Source organism: Myripristis murdjan, chromosome 1 (assembly GCF_902150065.1).
Source record: "Myripristis murdjan chromosome 1, fMyrMur1.1, whole genome shotgun sequence".
Classification (NCBI taxonomy): Eukaryota; Metazoa; Chordata; class Actinopteri; order Holocentriformes; family Holocentridae; genus Myripristis; species Myripristis murdjan.
The window spans coordinates 5,363,973-5,385,587 of NC_043980.1; the positions used below are offsets into that span (position 1 = coordinate 5,363,973).

General features: G+C 41.6%; 2 protein-coding genes across 2 annotated transcripts; one reads left to right on the forward strand and one right to left on the reverse strand.

Annotated features, from left to right (window-relative positions):
* Positions 1-8,157: 8,157 nt before the first annotated feature.
* On the forward strand, positions 8,158-11,400 carry LOC115357861 (alpha-lactalbumin-like). Its single transcript, XM_030049618.1, has 4 exons — positions 8,158-8,323; positions 8,935-9,201; positions 10,823-10,883; positions 11,334-11,400. The coding sequence occupies exons 1-4, from the start codon at positions 8,158-8,160 to the stop codon at positions 11,398-11,400; spliced, it is 561 nt and encodes a 186-aa protein (XP_029905478.1).
* smim28 (small integral membrane protein 28) lies at positions 10,090-19,756 on the reverse strand. The gene is made up of 4 exons (XM_030049629.1): positions 19,646-19,756; positions 15,851-16,338; positions 11,032-11,037; positions 10,090-10,100 (listed from the first exon to the last, which is right to left on the reverse strand). The coding sequence occupies exons 1-2, from the start codon at positions 19,754-19,756 to the stop codon at positions 15,916-15,918; spliced, it is 534 nt and encodes a 177-aa protein (XP_029905489.1). The 3' UTR covers positions 10,090-10,100; positions 11,032-11,037; positions 15,851-15,915.
* Between the last annotated feature and the right edge of the window lie 1,859 nt (positions 19,757-21,615).

Here is a 21,615-nt window from a genome sequence, read left to right on the forward strand (position 1 = left end):
CATGACGAGCTTTTTGGTTTTCTTTGGGTGACTGCGTCTCTGAATGAACACTTTAGAGGAAAAGTCGCCAAATTCAAGTCAGCCGAACCTGACATAAAACCAGATTTGTTCCTGTGTTCAAATGGCAATTTGAAATTATGAGGGATTGGATGCTTTCATCTGCAGGTCTGTCTGACTTTACAATATATAATACCTTTTCCTGCACAAAACATGTTTCAGTGTTTATAAACTGATCCCTCTGTTTCCACACTAACTGATTAAAATGACCATTTGGCAGTCGGATTATTGTAATCCGGGATAATCTTGATAATTATAATCAAGGACATGGTCGAACGGCGCTTGATGGACACACTTTTTTTGAGGTGAAAGCTAAAAGAATCTAGTTTGAAGTGGCTTTCTTGTAGAATTACTAGGAACAGATCACCGTACAGTATTTTCCTGTCTGAAGACAAACTCACTGTTGGTCTGGCTCATCCTTAAACCACACAGTTTTTACTTTTACTGAAGGAGATTTTAACAGCAGCGCTTCTACTTTTACTCTCATCAGCAATATTTAACATGCACTGGATAACACTGCAATAAATATCTCTCTGCATTAGGTTTTAGAGGGAATTTACTGGTGATTTTCCATGTTTTAGCCCAGTTGCTATACTGCATTCATACTAATATGTCTCATTACACCATGAGCATGTGTATGTGGTTAAAAAATCAACAACACTGGATTGAAGAGGTGCATCCAGGTGGGCAAGGTGTAAATATCAGACGTATTCAGACAGGATCGGGCACTTGGTACAGTGGTATGACTAAAACAAACAAACAAACAAACAAAAAGATAAGCTTCAAAAAGCTCAGAATAAATGAATTAGAGTCCACGTATGCACATCGTCCAAACCATTTTAAAGAGCTAAATCGGCTCCATTGTGGAAATTATTTATTATTTACCTGAAGCAAGCCGATCTTAAACGTAAAGCAGGGACAAGTCCACTCCTCTGTACCGATGGTGGAGGAGTGGAACAAAATCCCAAATCAAATAAAATCTGCTCACACTTTGAACACACTTGAGACACTTTGAAAAAACAGCTGAAGATCAGGTTATCATGACAATACATCCTTCTCTGTTGGGTTTCTGAACCAGTGGGTTTTATTCATTTATCTTCCTTTACGCTGTTTTTTCAAATATATTTATTAATCTGTGTGTATGAGGGTAAACATGAGTTATCAGTTGCAGTTTCTTGCCTCCCTGCCGTGAAATTCCAGGACCGCAATGGAAGTCTTGTGACTTTATTGCAATATCCTGACTAATTTTATTTTATTGTATGCTCATGCGTGTTCTGTTTTTTTAATCAGTTAAATAAAATCAATCAATTACTGGGGCAAAAACACACAGAGTTTCATTCTTTTTAATGGGTTTGTTGGTGTGTTTGGCTGCAGCAGTGTGTGGGGTTCTACAAACAAACAAACAAACAAAAACATAAAACACAACAGACCGAGGTGTGTGTGAGATGCCCACACCTCCTCACACACACACCTCCTGTCTTGCAGCCCAAGCAGCTCTACAGAGATTTTGATCAGAATAAGTTTTGTGGAAAAAAGGTAGGCCCAAGCGTGTCAACGTCAAGTTCTGCTTTAAATTAAAGGCCCTGAAGCAGGACATTTACACCAGTTTGCCGTATATTTCCAGTTTTTTACTGCAAGTTTTTACTGCACTACATTTATCTAACTGTAGATCCTAGTTTTTTTGCAGAATAGGTTTTTCCATGTAACATGTCAGTGTGACCTTGCAGTAAGAGCTTCATAATTAAAATACTTTTTATAGGTTAAGAGCGCCCCCTAGCCAAAGTGGGCCCTAAGCAAATTTAGTCATGAGGCCCAACAGTGTACAATCCTGCCTGCAAAGTGCACAGTCAGTGCATAACAAAATGCCATTTAACCCTTTGATGCATGAATTATGACAGCCTGAGTCAAGATTTTTTTCTTATGTGTCTTTACTCTTCTTAGGGCATGAAAACTTTTGTGAGTCTCCATACTTCTTTAAGGATGCAGGACTGGTATTACCATGTCATGATACTAGTATTAATATATTTTCAGCACCAAGAATTGACAGTCTCTGCATAAACCTCAATGGAGGGGAGCAGCAGAGAGCATTCTAACAGCTGATATGCAATTCCACCATAGAAACCATTACATTTAGGAGAAAATGACTTTAAACAGATGTCCACTGTAGTGACCGCTATGCGCCAAAGGGTTAATGTAACAATCTTTATTAATGAGAACAAACAACATCTGAATAAAGAATAGATTATGTGATCGATATATAATAACAAAAAAAAATCAGCAGCAGATGTTTTCCTTAAAAAACTTTAACCTGAAATAGAAAAAAAGCAACCAGAGCCTCCCACAAGACGATCTAGCTGCGTCTTCCGGTGCGAGCCTGCACCGGAAGATGCCTCACGCTGGAGGTCTGCAGCTAGACCCCTCTCAGAGCCTCTGTGTGACTTATTTTTTTTTATTGATTTAAGGATTTTCACAATTACTTACATGATGCTGCTTTTTTCAATATTTTTCAGTCAAGGATTTTAATACTCTTCTTCACCACTGGGCAACAGTGAATTAAAATTGTGAATGCACTGCTCAGATTTCTATAAACCCACCACCAGCAGGCTCTGATGCGTGAGTGAACATTTGAGTGAACATCCAAGTCAAGGCCAAGTCCAAGACATCAGAAAAGTGGTTTGAAGGCACAAGTATGACTACAGCTGTGTTGAATATAGCCATTATCAATACGGATACACAGAAAAAATAAACACTTATATGAGTTTTAAAATGATAAAGGCCAACTTATAACACCAAAAAACATGGTCAGGACCTACAGGAAGGTCTTTTTCATCACTCCTCTTCTCCCTCTGAGGGGAAGGGTTGAGGCCCGAGAAGCTGTCGGGCCTCGACGAGGGAAACACAACCGAGAGACATGATGAGGAAGAGGAGGAGGAGGAGGAGGAGGAGGAAGCAAGTGATAAAGAGGGTGATGAAGATGATGCTGCCAGTGATGATGATGGCAGTGATGGTAAAAGTGATGATGATGATGATGATGATGATGATGATGATGATGATGATGGTGGTGGCAGTGATGGTAAAAGTGATGATGATGATAACCATGATGATGATGATGATGCAGTGATGGTAAAAGTGATGATGATGATGATGATGGCACTGATAGTAAAAGGGATGATGATGATGGTGATGATGATGATAATGATGATGATGATGATGATGATGATGATGATGATGATGATGGCAGTGATGGTAAAAATGATGATGATGATGATGATGATGGCACTGATAGTACAAGGGATGATCATGATGATGGTGATGATGATGATGATGATGATGATGATGATGATGATGATGATGATGGCAATGATAGTAAAAGGGATGATGATGTGATGATGATGATGATGGTGATGATGATGATGATGATGATGATGATGATGATGATGATGATGGCAGTGGTGGTAAAAGTGATTATGATGAAGGCAGTGATGGTAAAAGTGATGATGATGATGATGATGAAAGCAGTGATGGTGGCTGTGATGATGATGATGATGATGATGGCAGTGATGATGATGGCAGTGATGGTATAAGTGATGATGATGATGATGATGGCAGTGATGATGGCAGTGATGATAAAAGTGATGATGATGATGATGATGATGCAGTGATGGTAAAAGTGATGATGATGATGGCACTGATAGTAAAAGGGATGATGGTGATGATGGTGATGATGATGATGGTGACGATGATAATGATGATGATGGCAGTGATGGTAAAAGTGATGGTGATGATGATATCAGTGATGATGGCAGTGATGATGATGATGATGATGATGATGATGATGATGGTGATGATGATGATGATGATGGCAATGATAGTAAAAGGGATGATGATGGTGATGATGATGATGATGGTGATGATGATGATGATGATGATGATGATGATGATGATGATGATGGCAGTGGTGGTAAAAGTGATTATGATGAAGGCAGTGATGGTAAAAGTGATGATGATGATGATGATGAAAGCAGTGATGGTGGCTGTGATGATGATGATGATGATGATGGCAGTGATGATGATGGCAGTGATGGTATAAGTGATGATGATGATGATGATGGCAGTGATGATGGCAGTGATGATAAAAGTGATGATGATGATGATGATGATGATGCAGTGATGGTAAAAGTGATGATGATGATGGCACTGATAGTAAAAGGGATGATGGTGATGATGTGATGATGATGATGGTGACGATGATAATGATGATGATGGCAGTGATGGTAAAAGTGATGGTGATGATGATATCAGTGATGATGGCAGTGATGATGATGATGATGATGATGATGATGATGATGGCAGTGATGGTAAAAGTGATGATGATGATGGCCGTGATGGTAAAAGTGATGATGATGATGATGATGATGATGATGATGATGATAGCAGTGATGATAAAAGTGATGATGATGATGATGATGATGATGATGATGATGATGATGATGATGCAGTGATGGTAAAAGTGATGATGATGATGGCACTGACAGTAAAAGGGATGATGGTGATGATGGTGATGATGATGATGGTGACGATAATGATGATGATGATGATGATGTTGATGACGGCAGTGATGATGATGATGATGATGATGATGATGATGATGATGATGATGAAAGCAGTGATGTGGCAGTGGTGGTGATGATGATGATGGCTGTGATGATGATGATGATGATGATGGCGGCAGTAATGATAAAAGTGATAGTGATGATGATGGCAGTGATGATAAAAGTGATGGTGATGATGATGATGATGATGATGATGGCAGTGATGGTAAAAGTGATGATAATGATGATGATGGCAGTTATGGTAAAATTGATGATGATGATGATGATGATGATATATTCCTCATATTTATTTCAGATTATTGTCTGCTCCTCCGTTGTAAAGTATGCGGCTCAGGTGGATTTTTCCATGTCTGCGATTGGTCGTATGTAGCAAACCCCGCCCTTTTTATGTGAGCGTGAACAGATCTAGATTGGAAAAGCCTGGGTTGAATTAATGAGTTGATAACCGGCTTCGTGGGACCGAAAATCAGGATTCTGGTTAAGTGAAGCCAGATAACTAAGAGAAACCCTGGGTATGTTAATCCAGCTTTATGGTACAGGCCCCAGGAGAGATGAGATTATTTAGTTGCTTTGTAAGGCTGCAGATTCAACTTGACCAAGGTGAATTCTGGTGTTGTTTTCACTTTTCTGTCCACAGGAAGTGACAAATTAAAAATTATTTAAAATTAAGAACAAAACCCAATCATCATCACCTAATCATTATAAATACAGTTTTCTTGTAATTTTTTTTTCATTTTCTTGAAAGCTTTTACACATTTCTTGCTCATTTCTTGCCTTTTTGCTCATCACCTTTTTTTTTTTTTTTTTCATTTTTTCCTTTTTTCTGTGTCTCTGAAAGAAATCCAGTGAATTTGCTCCGGTTTCAAAGGTTTAATTCACTAGACATCGCTACAACACAAGAATATGTACGACTGATATTTTAACATTAGGGGCTCTAGTTTCGCAGACCAGGCGAGGCGGGGGCGTAGCGCAGATGCGCTTCGCCAACTGGGTGTGGCCAGGCGGATTTTCCAAGTTTGGCACGCCGTTCTCGGTGGCGCAAGTACTCCGCCGTCCCTCCTACCGGCAGAGGGGAGGAGAGAAGGCGTGGAGTGGGTTTGACACAGCCGATTCACATGTAACCAATCAAATGAGCCCCTGTCCTCGCCTTTAAAATGCGTTGCGCGAAGGCGTAATGAAAGTTTACACAGCTGACATGGAGGTCTATTGCCGCAGGCGGAGCGGAGCTCAGGAGACAGGCGCGGAGCGGAGACCGGCGAGCAGTGCGGACACGTCACCAAAACCTCACAGGCAGGCTTCCGGAATGTCAGACACATGAACGATGCAATAAATACCGAAAAAAAACACTATTCAATGCTACGATCACAATCAGCACATACATATATCTCCATATCAACTGTCCCGTCACAGCTGATGTCAGATCAAAGGAGATTGGCACCGTTTGTGCTGATCGTGAGGTTTTGGTGATGTGCGCCAGCCAGCCAAACTTCCACTGCGCCGGCTCCGCTCCGCCTTGCGCTGAAAGTAGACGTGGTTTCAGATGGCGAGCTTTTGGCGCACCTCGGCGAAGCCTTTTGGCACGAAACTGTCACTGCGCCAAGCCGAATCTGTCGGCACCTCCCCCCGCTGCGCCGGCACTCCCATCTCAGCGAACCTCCGCCTGCGAAACTTGGACACTGTCTGCCTCTGCCGTTTCGCTGGTCGAAACTAGCTCTGCGCGGGGTTCGCCTCACTGCGCCACCCCGCGCTGCGCCGGGAAACTAGAGCCCTAGGTTTTAATCTCACCACTTTGAATTTAGGCGACAAGTATGACACCTAGACAATTCCAGAATGAACACAAACCAAAGTATATTTTCGAGTCCTGAGGGAAAAATCACTTCAGGTCAGGCTGTGGGGCGTGAAGGCAGAATGAGCACGATTTGCTGTTGTTGGTTTGGAATCACAACATTCAGAGTTGGCTAAGCTAACCGCCGGCAGTGAGACAGGTACAGGAAGGTGCCGGCGGGCATCGAACAACGGCAAACAGGCCAACAGCATGCCGCTCTTCATCCTCCTCCTCTCCGTCAGCGTTTCTCCTCACAAGATTTCCTTTTGTCTTGGCGCTGTGTCTACCATTTTCGTAGTTTCACATTGGATGCTGTGCTATTGATCTTTTTTTTTTTTTTTTTTTTTTTGGAAAATCCTACTCATTCTTAAAACAAGTCATTAAATCTCGAATTCAGTGTCCAAATCTTGTTTTCCTACAAACCAGGTAAAACATCTGCCAGTGGGAACAATATCAGTTGTTTCCAGTGTGGTTTCACTTGTTTCAGGAAGTTTTCTAGAACAGTGGTTTTCAAACTTTTTCATGTCCCCCACCCCCCACCCACCCACCCCTCCCCAGTTGGTTCTCATTAAAAGGCAGAAGTGTGTGTTGGTGTGTGTATCTGCAGAGAGCCTTGGCCTTTTGGCACTGGGTGTGCAGATCCCTGCCAATCAGATCGATAACACATCATTCAATAGGAAGACAAAAAAAAAAAATCACAGATGGCAAAAAAAAAAGGAAATTTGACTAAGAAAACCACCAAGTGAACAGGTGCTGGACTGTTTTCGGTTGTTCGATGCCTGCCGGCACTTTCCTGTCTCACTGCCGGAGGTTAGCTCAACCAGGGAGGAGCAGCCAACTCTGAATGTTGTGTTTACAAACCACAGGCGACAAAACCCTCTCGTTCTGCCTTTGAGATGGAGATTTTTTTTTGCAGCATGTGAATGAATGCAATGTCAGGAGTTTTTGAAAAAGAATGTGTGCTGAAAAGAAAAACTTGCATACATAATCAGGTTTATTTGACAGTCTTTCCACAAAGTAAATTGTGTTGAGTTGCAGCTGTGTGCAGTACAGATACACACAACTTGGGACTCAAATCACGTGCCTTGTGTTCACCTTTTGCCTTTGATTTTTTTTTTTTTTTTTATTCCCGCTTTGGGTATTGTTCTTCTCTGACAATGAATGTTCCCGCAAGATAAAAGCAGCTCTCAGCAAACCAATAGGGCTTGACACGTAAACACACACAGAATCCGCTGCTCTCACATCGCCTGGAATGACACTCAATCCCTCAAATATGAAAAATGAAAAAGGTGCCTTTCTTTAACACTCATTCACTCTTATGGTTTTATGCTCGCGGAGCATTCAACGGAGCTGAAAGGGTTTGGCCTTATCTTGCTTTGCCCGACACTCTTTTCAGCTGGAGGGGGGCGTAACGAGACATGAGAAAAGGCTTCGCCAGGCAGACGTATCGTTTTCCCCTCTGGCCTCAATAGCGCGCTGAAACTTGAGGCTGAACCGGAGATTCTGCCACACACTCAAGGGCTTTCACACAGTTTCTAGTAGGCGCCGGGGGAATCTTCTTTGTTTACTGGAAGACAGTTCTCACCGGCTCACTGTCAACGAGGCTGCGGTGGGTATAAATACCACACGCTCTGAAAGCCACAGGAGAAACTGTGGGGAAGGATGAGGATTTTTGTGGTGTCAGTGCTGGTGGCCGTGGCTCTCACCCTGGCCGAGAGCCGGATTGTCTCTAAATGTGATCTGAAGAGGCAGCTGGAGGAGATCAGCCTCAACATCTCTGAGAAAGCCCGGGAAAAAGGACTGACCAACGAGGACTATATGGCCAAAAGTGAGTACTTGCTGCTGGAAGTTAGAGCATCAAAACCAACCAAACACCAGAGCCAAGTCCTATAGAAAAAAATGCCAGTGGGACGCAGTTTGTCACTTGTTTCATGAATTCTTCCTGGGGGTATAAAGTATAAATGTGTTGAAACAAGGCAGAATAAGGCAGATCAGCCACTAGAATCAAAGAAAATTATGCTTGATTCAAGAAAATTGTGAAAACAATCTATCTCATCCCACTGGCAGAGTATTATTATTATTATTGTTGTTTACCTTATTTGAAGAAAACTAGTTATAGTGTCACAGTTAAGATGTATGAATCATCTGGCGGGCAGCTCAATTCAGGAAAAAACCTTACTGCTACCTGAAGTTTTATTTACTTTCTTTACAGTTTGCTGAACCCAGCTTCACTAACATCACCAAGCTGCTAACATAGTTTCTTTTCATATCATTACAAAATGAATACTGTTTGTTTTGCATAGACAAACACAAACACTTGCTTATATATACCATTAACATATCATATGTTCTATTACATAAATGCAAACAGGTAAAAACATATATAACATAACATATAGATAACATATATCTGTAATGTTGCTCCTGTCCTCCCTCCAGTTGTCTGTCATGTGGAGAAGTCGACAGGTTTTAACACCAGCGCGGTGAGCCAGCAGGTCATCGACAAGACGAGTACGGAGCCTCCCCGCAGGGGCAAGAGGGCTGCTGGTGGTGGGAAGTTCGGCTTGGCTCATTATATGACCCAAACCACGCCGGGGCCCGCCACGTCCCTCTGGACGCTGTACGGCATCTTCCAGTGGAGCGACCACCTGATCTGCTCCTCTGACGCCTCGCCGTCGCCCAACATCTGTGAGATGAGCTGCACCAGTGAGTTTTCACTTCCTCTGGGTTGTTTTTGTCCCTCGTGGCTGAATGCTTTTCCTTTTAAAATCTCTTTAAAAACATACACGTAGCATCTCTGAGTGTTGTGCTGCTGTAGCGAGGTCGCCACTGCCCCAGTGGTGCAATACACAATCACTGGAACAAAATTTTACTAAAAAAAATGTTTTTTGCAATTCATTCCTGCAATTCCAACCGAAATTCCATATAGATATATACCACCAAAAACGCTCAGTGTCATCTGCTGAATCCAGCCATACCTCGTGCAAAGCAAACTGATAGGGACTTTTCACATGACGACCATTGGCTTTCACTCAATACAAAGTCCATGGAGAGAGATAAGCTGTTCTCCTTCATGCGGTGGGCGGGACTTAACTCTATAGAAGGGTTGGGCCGAATGCTTTGTAGCTTCAATCATTGTCATGGCTATCAACAGCATAAATCAGCGTTCAAGTGCTTATTTCTTCACAAAAGCTGTGGTTCCTTCTCTGTATAACGGCGTGGCCCTGGACAGGTTGAGAGCCTGGCTTTCAGAGACAGGAGACGTTCGCTGCTCCTTAACACCAGTCTGCATGCCAGCGTGTTTAACTGAATGAAACGAAACCCCCACCCAAAACCTGCACAAGCACAGACAAAATGAACACAGAGCACGGAGAGAAGGCTCCATCTGTGTCCGCAACCAAAGCTCCACATAATTTAGCCCAGAAAACTCAAATCTGTAGTGAATACCTTCCTGGATAGGACGCTCCCCCTGCCCACCGTCCTCTTCAGCCCCAAATCTGCTTCAAACAGGAAGACAGCAACACGGTGGAATCCAACATCAGATTTGACAGTTTTAGATCGACTGTGTCTGAATTTACAGTGGGCCACCTCTTCTCTCACATTCACTGTACTGCAAACTTCCAAATAACAAAGACATGAAAAACTACTTTCTCACCTTGTCACCTATTTTTCCTTAACATAATGTCCAAAAATTTGCAACACACTTATGTTATTGCATTTTTATAGAAAAACTTAGAAAACAGAGCTCTGGTTACAAGCCGGTTTGCCAGCGGGTCCTATTTGTATATTCATAGATCTGTGCATTTTTAATGAGGGCAAGGTTTAGAGTTACAATTAAGCCATTTTAAAGCACAAATGGATGGATTTTTTTCTTGGAAAAACATCTAAATATGTAATATTGATGAACAGAAATTATTTTCAGGGCTTAATAAATGACTTTAAACAAAACAATATTTTTTTTGTTACAGTCCCCGCCTCTCTGGCCCTTCAGTTCAAATCAAACTGCCTTTGTTTCCCAAACTGATCTCCCATTGGTTCACAATTCAGAATGATGACGCTGCCTTGTTAAGCCTCGACCCAAAATCCTGTGTCAACAGGAAGTACACTACATTGAGGAACAAAGCGATCTCAAAAGCATTATTTGGGATACCACCAGGGCTCTGGGCAAGATGAGACCAGCGCTGTGATTGGCTGTAAAATTTGTTGGCCTGAGCCACGTGGGCAGATCCTACCCACAAGTCTGTGCACATCGAGTTAAAAGTGATCAAAGTGACTGACTGTTGAGACGCTCTGCATGTCATCATGTCTCTGTGTGTTTTCTGTCCAGACTTCATCGATGACGATATTTCTGATGACATTGAGTGCCTGCAGATACTCAAGAGGAAATTGTGAGTTGCGTCTTTTTTTTCTTTTTCACATTAGACAAGTTAACTCTTTTTTTGACTTTTCTTAAATTTATTTGTGCAGCGAGTTATCACATCTTGCTGCACTGAGATATTTCCACTTTCTTGCAAATTGACTGTCATATTTGTGCACAGAGGCCTTGTAAATGAAAAAAATGAAATGAATAAAAGGAATTGTTATTCATGTCCACAGTCATAATGGCCTCAGCGGGCCCCATAAGGCGGCCTTCATGCACATGTGAGTAACACAGGTGTCTCTCTTTATCTTTTAAGTGACATTTTCCGTTTTTTTAGTCTCACTTTTACTTGCAAGCAATCATAAAAAAAAAACAATCAATCAAAAATATTCTGTAATTTCAATTGATTTTGACAGAAGATGCATAAATCACATAATTTAAAGTGTTGGTAACATTGAACTCTTCTCTCGTTTTGCAGGATTACAATTCTGTTCCAGAGGGAGTGCTACTCTGTGACTGCCACAGAGTATTTTGCCGAATGTTGAGAACTTATCGAGCTTATCTTAATGTCATGATAACTCTCACTGCTGTGGCTGACCTGCTCTCCCGTGACAAAGACAATATTAATAATAAAAATATGAAGCATTTCCCCCTCCTTGTTGCATTGGGCTCTTCAATATTGCACATTAAAATGCTTCTTGTGACAATAAAGAACAAACAAAGCTCATGATGTGTCCTGATGAAGGGATTTCTTCTGCAAAATGTTTATCTGCTCCAGCATGAGCAGTGCTTCATATTGTTGTATTGCTGAAACACCAGTACTGAAAAAAAAAAAAGAAAAAACACACCAGTGATTTTAAATGTTTAGCTCATTTCCTACAGTGTTACCATGTTTCACAGCTGATAATTGGCTGTGAAAAGCAAAACATTTCCCCGGGGACTATTTTCCCTGGCGGCAGAGGAGGAGGAGGGAGCGTTTCAGTTTGAAAAAGTCCTGAAAACACAACAGTGCTGCTGCTTTTAGGAAAACTTATGTGGAGGATTTTATTCCGCTGATGGAATACTGGAGTGAAGAAAGTCTAAAGTCTCTGAAAGTTCATTTTCATATCGTAGTGGAATGAATGGAAACCAACAGCTGGAGGAAAGGGAGGAGAAATGATGTGCCAGCTCTCAAATCCCACTGCTCGCTTTGGGAGAAGATCCACAGGAACATGAGGTTTATACATTTTGTAGATATTACACTAAACATGCAAACTCACCTGTATAATCCTTTAACCCTATAAAGCCATTTGTATCATATATGATACACATTTTCAATTCCGTTTTTTCGTTTTCAGTTTAATCAATACTTGACCAAAATACTGTTGTATACCTTTGAACACTTCCCCTGTTCACCCTGAACCATACCATTGGCACTTCAAGTACATATCATATATCATACACCAGAAAGGTTGTGTAATAACATATTGTTATAGGACTAAATAAAGGGTTCAATTTCAAAAATTTGGAATTTTCTGCCAATTCTTTCATAGTTCAGGCTTTATAGGGTTAAAATAAATCCATATATATTTAAAATCCCAGTTGTGCAGTGACAGCAGCTACTGAAAATAGGCTGCAGCACAATGTTTTTTTCCTTTGTTAACAAGAAAGAAAATCCCCCAAAAATTGTAACATGATGATTGTCTCTTGTTGGACAAGCAGACAAGGTCGATATTATTCCTAAAGGACCGATATATATCACTATCACAATTGCAAAAATCTGAAAAAGTTCAGTGTCACATGAGAAAAGTACAATGAAGAATATTCATTCAGAAACAGTCACAGTCACCCGACTTATGAGAGAAAAATGTTTCTTTGGACACAGGAGGGAAAGAAGGTTGCATTCAACAAACACCATGAAAACTGTAATCTTATAAAACAAAATAATATTACATACAATTCATCATTTTCAGTGTGTAAAGTTAATGTTAGATTAGGTAAGACAGCTCTGAGTCTTTATTAACACGACAACAATAACATACTGGAATATACAGGCCTATTGTAGCTGGACTATTCTACCTATATAACAGCTAATTCTAAATGTACGTATTTTATAATATTACAGAAAAAAAGCATATGGCATCATGGAATTGCAAGAAAATTGCATGTTGCAAATGCAATAATATACAAAATGAAGTATTTTCAAATGAAACAATATGCAATATTTTATACAGATGGTGTAAAATTCTGTACGGCTGGGTTTCACAACATGTGAAAGCTAGACTAGTGTTTAAAGGGTAGGCTCAGTATTTTTCAAACCAGGACGTATTAAAACGTTGATTCCCATCATTTATAATCCAGCACAACCTCACGGCTGGCTTCAGCTAAGAGAAACTTTTCCACTCCGCTGCAGCGTCTTGCTAGCCTTCAACATAGAGTGACACGGCAATATGTTTTATGTTTTGCAGCCTCAAAAGTCACTTTAAATGTCAAATTGTATGGGAATTTGATGCATTCCCCATACCCATCAGTTGAAAACCCATGCTAATAACAAATAAATATTAATTGCATCTGCCAACTGACTGATTTTGCATTGACTGTGTGCGTATGTGAAGGTCAGAGTTTAACGAAGGTGAGAATTTGCACAAACAGCCCATAGAAACGTATATGGAAGTGAGAAATAGACATTGCAAGTAATGAACTTGTTTTGTTGTGGTTTTTGCTGCTCTTTTTAGTGCATAGCATCCTTGGAAGGTTAGCTTACCTGCAGGAGTGTATCTATGTTTCCAGGGTCCTACGTTCTCAATGTTCTATGTTCCTAAGATCCTAAGGTCCCGAGGTCCTATGTTCCCAAGGTTTTAAGATCCCAGTGTCCTATGTTCCCAAGGTCCTACGTTCCCAATGTCCTATGTTCCTAAGATCCTATGTTCCCAAGGTCCTACATTCCCAAGTTCCTATGTTACCAAGGTTATAAGTTCCCAGTGTCCTATGTTCCCAAGGTTCTAAGTTCCCAGTGTCCTATGTTCCCAAGGTCCTAAATTCCCAATGTCCTATGTTCCTAGGGGCCTACACTCCCAATGTCCTATGTTGCCAAGTTCCTAAGTTCCCAATGTCCTATGTTCCTAGGGTCCTACCTTGTCAATGTCCTATGTTCCCCTGGTCCTAAGGTCCCAAGGCTCTAAATTCTCAAAGTCCTGTGTTCCCAGGGTCCTAAGCTCTAAAGGTCCTATATTCCCAGGGTCCTAGGTTCCTAAGTTCAATATTATGTTAACACATTGACCCTAACCCTCTGAATACATTAAAGAGAATAAGGACACGTTGGTGCTGAAAGAAGCACACGAGGCTCATTTGCATCAACAACACATTTAAAATCTGCCTGATCTCAGCAGCACCGCAGCTCAGACTGTCATTCTGTAGATCTTTTTAAAAAACTATTTTTAGCATCTTCTAGGTGATGACACAGGCCTGTGGTGTTTGAACATCCGAGTTCGTTGTAATTTCGGCTTACTAAAGTAACAGACTTATGCCCACAGTATGAACAGCTAATATTAGCACTGTACATGAGCTAAATTTTGTGCAGCAGCTAATATGTTAAAGAAGTTGCTTCTTGGGAAGGAAAGAGTTACACCTCTTTCCTTACTCTTTGGTTACGTCAATTGTAAGTGACCATACTGCTCTCTGTGATGCTTTGTAGATCAGTTATGAATGCTTCTGATGTAATGTAGTCATTGTAAAAAGTGGTTCCAAATATAGTAACGAGCAAACCTTTTTTATGAATAAATACAAAAACCAAACTTAACACATCTCAGTGCTATGAGTTTCTCTTTTCCACAAAAAGGACATAATGATTTTGAGGCTGAAAATGAAAAGGTGGACTGTCTCATAAAGGCCAACAAGAACCTGCACCCCAGCGATAAGTTTCTTGTTACTAAAACTAGTGGTGACGTTGGGCAAGGGGTGAAAGGGTGACCAAAATTTTATGACCGAATAAGGGATTCTGCCTTCAATTTCCAGTACAATTACAGGCACCTTCATGACCTGATTAACATTAACTGACAGTGAAATACTGCAGATAGTGGATGTCCTGTTTTGTTTTGTTTTTTTTTTCCCCAAAGATGATCGGGGATGTGTCAAAAGGCTGTACAGGTCTATAAATGATGGTAATTGACATTACTATGGCCTGGGTTAAAAATTACCAAACCAACTCTTTAATAGTTCCTGACAACAAGACAGATACGATCCATTGTGATGAATCTGAACTCGGCTTATGTGGTGCAAAAAAGAAAAAAATACTGAAATCATAATAATCATTACTACAAATCCCAGAACAAAAGTGTATGCCTTTTTCTTATTATTGCTAATTTTTTCACTAGTGGGCGAGATGTTTCAGGAAGCTTTCTATGGTATTTCTACTGAGGATTTAATTTAAACTGAAGTGATTTGAAGCATCAGCATCTCATATTGTATCCGTTCTTTTGAAAAGGAATATTAGTGGGAAGAAAGTAATGATGTCTGTCTGAATCACAATTCATCCTTTGAGTGAAAAACTGTCAGTGTCCTGCAGCCTTGGCTTTATGTGCACCAATAAGCTGGAAAGGTCTGTTGTCAACATAGTGTTCAATCAGTCAGTCTCTGGACGACTACATTTTGCTGTTGATGGACAAAAACCACGCATCTCCAAAGAGTATACCTATCTATCTATCTATCTATCTATCTATCTATCTAATTGGCACCCTCCATCTTACACCAGTGGTATTGCTTGTGCGAACGTCTCCACAAAGATCACATTCCCCATCAAACTCCCTCAAGGTGATAAATATGCTAAAGGTAATTTTTCTATTAGGCCTCTGCTCCTTCCCATTTTCAGAAACTCCTTTGTTTTGTGCCATAAAGCAATCAAATAGATTTCCACCACTTCTGAGGTCAATAGAGGGTGCCAATCTGGGAAAATGCCCATTTTCTTTTTGTCAAAATGATTGTGACAAGGATTTATTGATGTTAAATGCTACACACAACATCTTTAAAGATGAGGTAAAACTGGAGTTACAATGGTTTGACACTTCAACAGCAGAAATGCATCATCACACAAAACGACCGCTGGACTTCAGCTCTGGGCACAGCTTGGCCTCCAGGTCCTCGATTTTTATCGACTCAATGTCCTTGGAGCTGGTGAGGCTGGCGGCCCGTGTGATCTTGGTGAGCGTTTCCTCGTAGGGTGGGGGGAGGTAGACCATGAGGAAGACGCCATCCGACCCATCGGAGCTGGTGCTGGTGTGGCGCTCGGCGTTGTAGGTCAGCGAGGAGAGGAATTCGGCGCTGCTCTCGGCGTCCTGGAGGTCCAGAGCGATGATGTTGGCCAGGGTCAGTTTGCTGCGGGAGCAGCGACGGTAGACCAGGATGACAAGCAGCGCCAGTAGGAGGACGGAGACGGTTGGGAGAACCACATAGATCAACAGTTCTGACTTCCTGTCCTCACTTGGATCGAGCTGATTCCAGTTGTAGCCCTGGAGATGAAAAAAAGAGGGGTTCAGGAGGAGGATAAAGAGCGATGTGCTGTTCATGTGTTTTCTGTTGAACAGATAGAAGCTGGCCAGCAGTTAGCTTAATTGGGGAGAAGGGGCCAACTTTAAACGTCCTGCTTACAAATCACAACAACACATCCTACTCATTCTGTCTTTAAGCAATTACAATCCAAATCAATCTGTCTCCCTTCTTGCATTGACAGTGAACACACTACTAAACCAAATGTTTATCTTCACAATGCTGGTGTTTGTCATGAGTTTCACCATAAACACTAGTTTCAACTCATGGAATATGTAGAACTCTGCACATGACAGCAATAAAACTGCATTATAGATGCAGCATGATCCTGGTGTAAACAAGCAAAGTGCAGGCTGCAGCAGCTGCAAATCTCCGGCGCTCATCATGCATTACACACCCTGACGCCGTGTTTGATCACGACAAGAGCGTAAGCTGCACCCCTGCAGCTCTTAGAGTGCAGCATGTGCCGGTGTTGTTTACACCCGCTCAGCACGAGTGTCCCAAATTCCCTCTGCCTCACTTTCTCTAGCAATCAGTTAATGCTGCCTGAATATATAAAGACACTAACTCCCCAAAGACTCTTTTCTTTTAATTACTGTAACAGCTTGAATTTTCCATTCCTCGTGACATGAGCTGCACTCTCAGCCTCACTGTCCTCAAATCTGAGACTTTTCCTGAGGCTTATGGGACTCTGACCTGACAAAAACAAGAACGTGCCACTTTGTGTGAGCAGCAGGCTGACTGTGAGCGCTGCAGGCAGCCATTTGACTCCATCACAGGGGTGTAGATGCTGGCTAATGCAGAGGGATTTACAGTGTTGTGCCAAGCCAGAAGTCTAACCAGTGGGATTCAGGAAGGAAGTAACATTATTTTCCAAACTGCATTAGGCCTTTGTTTAAATGCAAACTTTCCTTTTGCATGTCACCAAATATTTCTATGGTTTTTGAGTTAGATGGATAGTTTGGATTCTAACCTATCTGGTGGTGTTTGCTCCTCCATGTGAGTGTGATACATCCACCAAGTCTGGTCCATGAAGTTGTCCCGTGTCACAAGAACAAAACCTTCACCTGGAGTTTCAGAGGGGGACAGAGTAGAAGTACTGTTCCTCTGCTGGTATTTGACTGCAGTAGAAGTAGAAGTAGTGCAGTAAAACTCTACTGCAGTAAAAGTAAAAAGTGTCTCATTTAGAAGCAGATAAAAGCAGGTTCCTCTTCTCATCTTTGCTGGCTGAGCTTTTATTGTGAAAGGTTCCACAGTCAGTCATTGATCACTTGTTCTCTGTAATAGATCTGATTTAAAATGTAGTGAAGGACAAAACTCAAGCAGAAATGGACTGAAGTAAAAGTCAAATTACTGACTGTAAAAAATACTCAAACAAGTGCAAGCACACAAAAAGCTACTCTGTTGCAGTAACTTGTGATGAAATGTAATTTGTTGCTTCGGTCTCTGGGGGGCGTACTGTGTTTCAAATGCCTTCAAGGTTGCACAGTGACACACATTAGTTCAAGTTTCATTTTCATCATTTTTTTCAGCCAGCTAGTTTCCAAAATGGCATAACACCCCTTCTGCCATCACACTGCCACTGTGTCACCACGCGGTGGCGCTGCTGTCCCATATTCAGCCTTTGGGGTGATACGGTGGCAGCGCTACAGCAGGACACAGTTCTGCCATTTTGGAAACCAGCTGGTTGCAGAGAACGCTCAAAGTGATTGTGTCGTCTCCAAGTTTGTATCTGTTTCATTTTGGAGAAGAACACTCCTGAAGAACTTCCTGCTCTAATGACAGGGAAGGGTTTAATGGACCAAACCTGGTGGATGTATTGCCTATCGACCAGAAAATACCACTGTACGGGTGAGACTCTTAACTTTAATCACTGAAAGCACCTCGAGCATTTTCTTGTTAATTAGAGTCCATGTTTTGGTACTAAGTTACACGTAAAAACCCAGACCCAGACCAATGTGGAAAAATGAGCGCACCAACGTCAGAGTTGCTGTAGTCTGATTCGAAGCAGGTGGGGAAAGTCTCCCTTCTTTATTCTTCTGGTTACATTGTGGGTTTTTTTTAGGCTGAAACATTAAAGCTGGCCTTAGTAGGTCATAAGATGCGAAGAGGCAAATATAATGGGTTGAGGACTTTTTAACACCATCTTTCATGCATGACTTTACCACCCACACCCCTTTGGTGTCTCAGTCACGTTTCAGTACCATGACTCAGCAGTTTTGCCCCAGCTAGAGACAAAACAGGAGGAGGTGTTCTCCTGAGTATTTCTTACACTTGCAGAAATCCTTATATAAATATGGAATATAGAATAGAAGAAGTTACATGATTTAAATGATAAAGCAGGTGTATGATTGTCAAGCATGAGTACATCATTTCATTCACACACTGCTCCTGAAGACTACTGAAAACCGAAAACTCCTGAAGACTGAAAACTACTACATTAGCAATGTGTGTGCACCACTCATATTCAAGATTTATTGCCTGTTAATACAAGCAATTACAAAATTGTCTTTGACTGGGTGAGTGGCTCACAGTTGCACATGTGCTGTAAACATAGAAGAACATATATTAAATAAATCTGGAGCATGTAATAGAAGGTATGACGGCATATTAGTGCCATTATAGGGAGAAAAAAAATTATGGAGCTGGGGGTGGGGGTGGGGTGGGTGTATTTATGAGAAAAAATTATAAGAGATTATAAAGTCACAAATTTATAAGAAAAAACTCTGAAAAATAGTTTTTCTTTGACTTTTTGGCCAAGGCTCCACATGTGTTGATTTTTATCAGGCCTACAGCTGATCACCTCATCAAATTTTTCTTTGCAATGGGATTCAGGAACAAGGAAATCCTTCTGATTTTAGCCCAGAATCACAAGATTGTTTTCTTCTGAATCGGCCCAAGTCACGGCAATGTCTCTTCAGAGTCCAGATGCTGAGGAGAAGATTGTGATTCTGGGCTCAAATCACCAGGATTTCCTTTTGACTGAATCTAACAGAAGAAAAAAAAATATTCGAAGTTTTTTCTCATAAATTTGTGAGTTTTGTTCTTGTAAATTTACTACTTTAATCTCAGAGAATATCCAAGTTTTTTAGTTGGAATATTACCTCCCCTGACTCTGTATTTTTTCTCTCCCTACAGTGGCCCTAATACACTGTTATAAGAATGCAGGGAGAATTAAAAAGCAGCTCATTGTCGATAAGTGGTTAAAAGACATTAAAAAAGGCCATGTGTTAGGTCAGATCTACAGCCCTGAACCTGAACTCAACACACCTGCAGCTGTTTCTCCAGAGTCGGGGGCGAGGGCGAGCCTGTCACCCAGTCATACGTCCCTCTGCCGGCCGGCCCGAACTTCATCCAGCTGCTCTCCAGTAGCACCCGCATGCTGCTGAAGGTGGAGGTGGAGGTGGTGGTGAAGCCAAGCAGCAGTCGAGAGAGAAGGACAGATGTGTGTCCGCAGAGTCGAGAGAGTAAACAGCGATCCACTGAAGTATCCTGATGTTGGTCCCGCGGGAGCCGGAGAGCAAACAGAGCAGAGAGCAGGCAGGGCAGAGAGGGTAGCAGCGAGGGGGGGTGGGGTGAAGGGTGTGTGTGTGTGTGTGTGTGTGAGTGTGAGTGTGTGTGTGTGTGTGTGTGTGTGTGAGTGTGTGTGTCTGCCCAGCAGGGGGTCGGTGGTGATGGTGGGAGGTTTCGCCTGGCTAAGCGGTCGCTCACATGCCCACACATGCAGCGGAGCAACAGGATTCAGGCCAGTCATGGGATTTGTAGCCACGCAGCTGGCCTATATTGATGAGAGAATGTATGTGTGCATGTGTGTATGTGTGTGTGTGTGTGTGTGTGTGTGTGTGTGCCAGTAAAGCTTGGTGACAGAAAAGGGCGGGGCCACCTTGCAGACCAAATCTTCAGCACGTGGAATGTACTTGAGGAGGACAATGCTGATAGTAAAATTACGCAACTGCTTTTGTTTGTGTGTGTGTGTGTGTGTGTGCTCTTTTACCTCCATTCTTAAGTCAGCTGCATTTGCTCACAAGCCTAGAAAGCAGAGGAGAATCTCCCACAGTGAGTGAGGACTGTTTTTTCCTTTCACAAGTGGCGTTTTGGAGCCTCCATTGTTTTACAAACATCTTTATTATAAACTGATATTTTTTCTTCTTGCAATAGCTGACCAATCAGGAGCTCAGATAACCCTATAGCATATTTGAAATTCAAAACTGTTGTGGCCCTTACATGATGTAAAGTGGGGTGTGTATAAACAAGATGCAAATGGCAAGGCTATTTCCCTGTCTATTTAACATATACAGGGAAAGTGCTTTACAAAATGACACATATAATCAAATTAAAGATAAAAATGATCATTTTTAATGGCTTCGCTGTCAAAGGGATGCTCCAGTGGTTTGGCAGAACATCCTTTTTCTGACTTCCCCAGACTGAGACAAGATGTTCGATAACATTTTCAACTCTGGACGTCCAGTGGTTCGGTTCCTGTTGGTAGCATTTCGTCTTAGCTTAGCATAAAGACTTGAAGTCAGTGGGAGTCGTTAACCTAGCTCCATCGAAGTGAAAAAAATAAAACTTACACCACAGCAGGCGTGTATTTCAAATCCAAATGATCCACTGTGTAAATAAGACAGCTTCAGACTTGCTGTGAGGTTGTTTTTTTCACTTTGCTGGAGCCAGGCTAATGACTCCTATAGACTTCAAGTCTTTATGCTAAGCTAACACAAAATGCTACCCATAGGAACTGAACCCCTGGACGTACAGAGTTGAAAATGGTATCCAACATCTTATCTCAGTCTGGGTAATCCAGAAAAAGGGTATTTTCCCCAAAACATTGGAATATTGCTTTGACATTTTGTGAAAATGGGTTTGCCAACGTATCAGCTGATACTGGCCTTTTCTAAATATCAGGTGTAGGCCAATCAGTGCCGTCCACCTGTGGTGTGATGGCAGATCCTCCTGAGCACAGATACAGGAAAACAGTGGGGACATTTTCCTTGCACACTGTTTATTCATTTATTCATGTATTATTTTGTGAGTGAATTTAAAGAGTGTGATATTTCCCAGAGTTTCTGTACGAGGTTAATTAACGAGGTAGGTCGTTCCGGAGGAGCTGCTGACATGAACAGCATGTCATCAGTCTGGTTGTGCTGGAGAGTTTTAGTGTCCCATGATGCTCTAAATGCTGTTTAATTTCCTGATTAAATAAAAATAAATAAATGAATGAATAAATAAAAAGGGAAAAA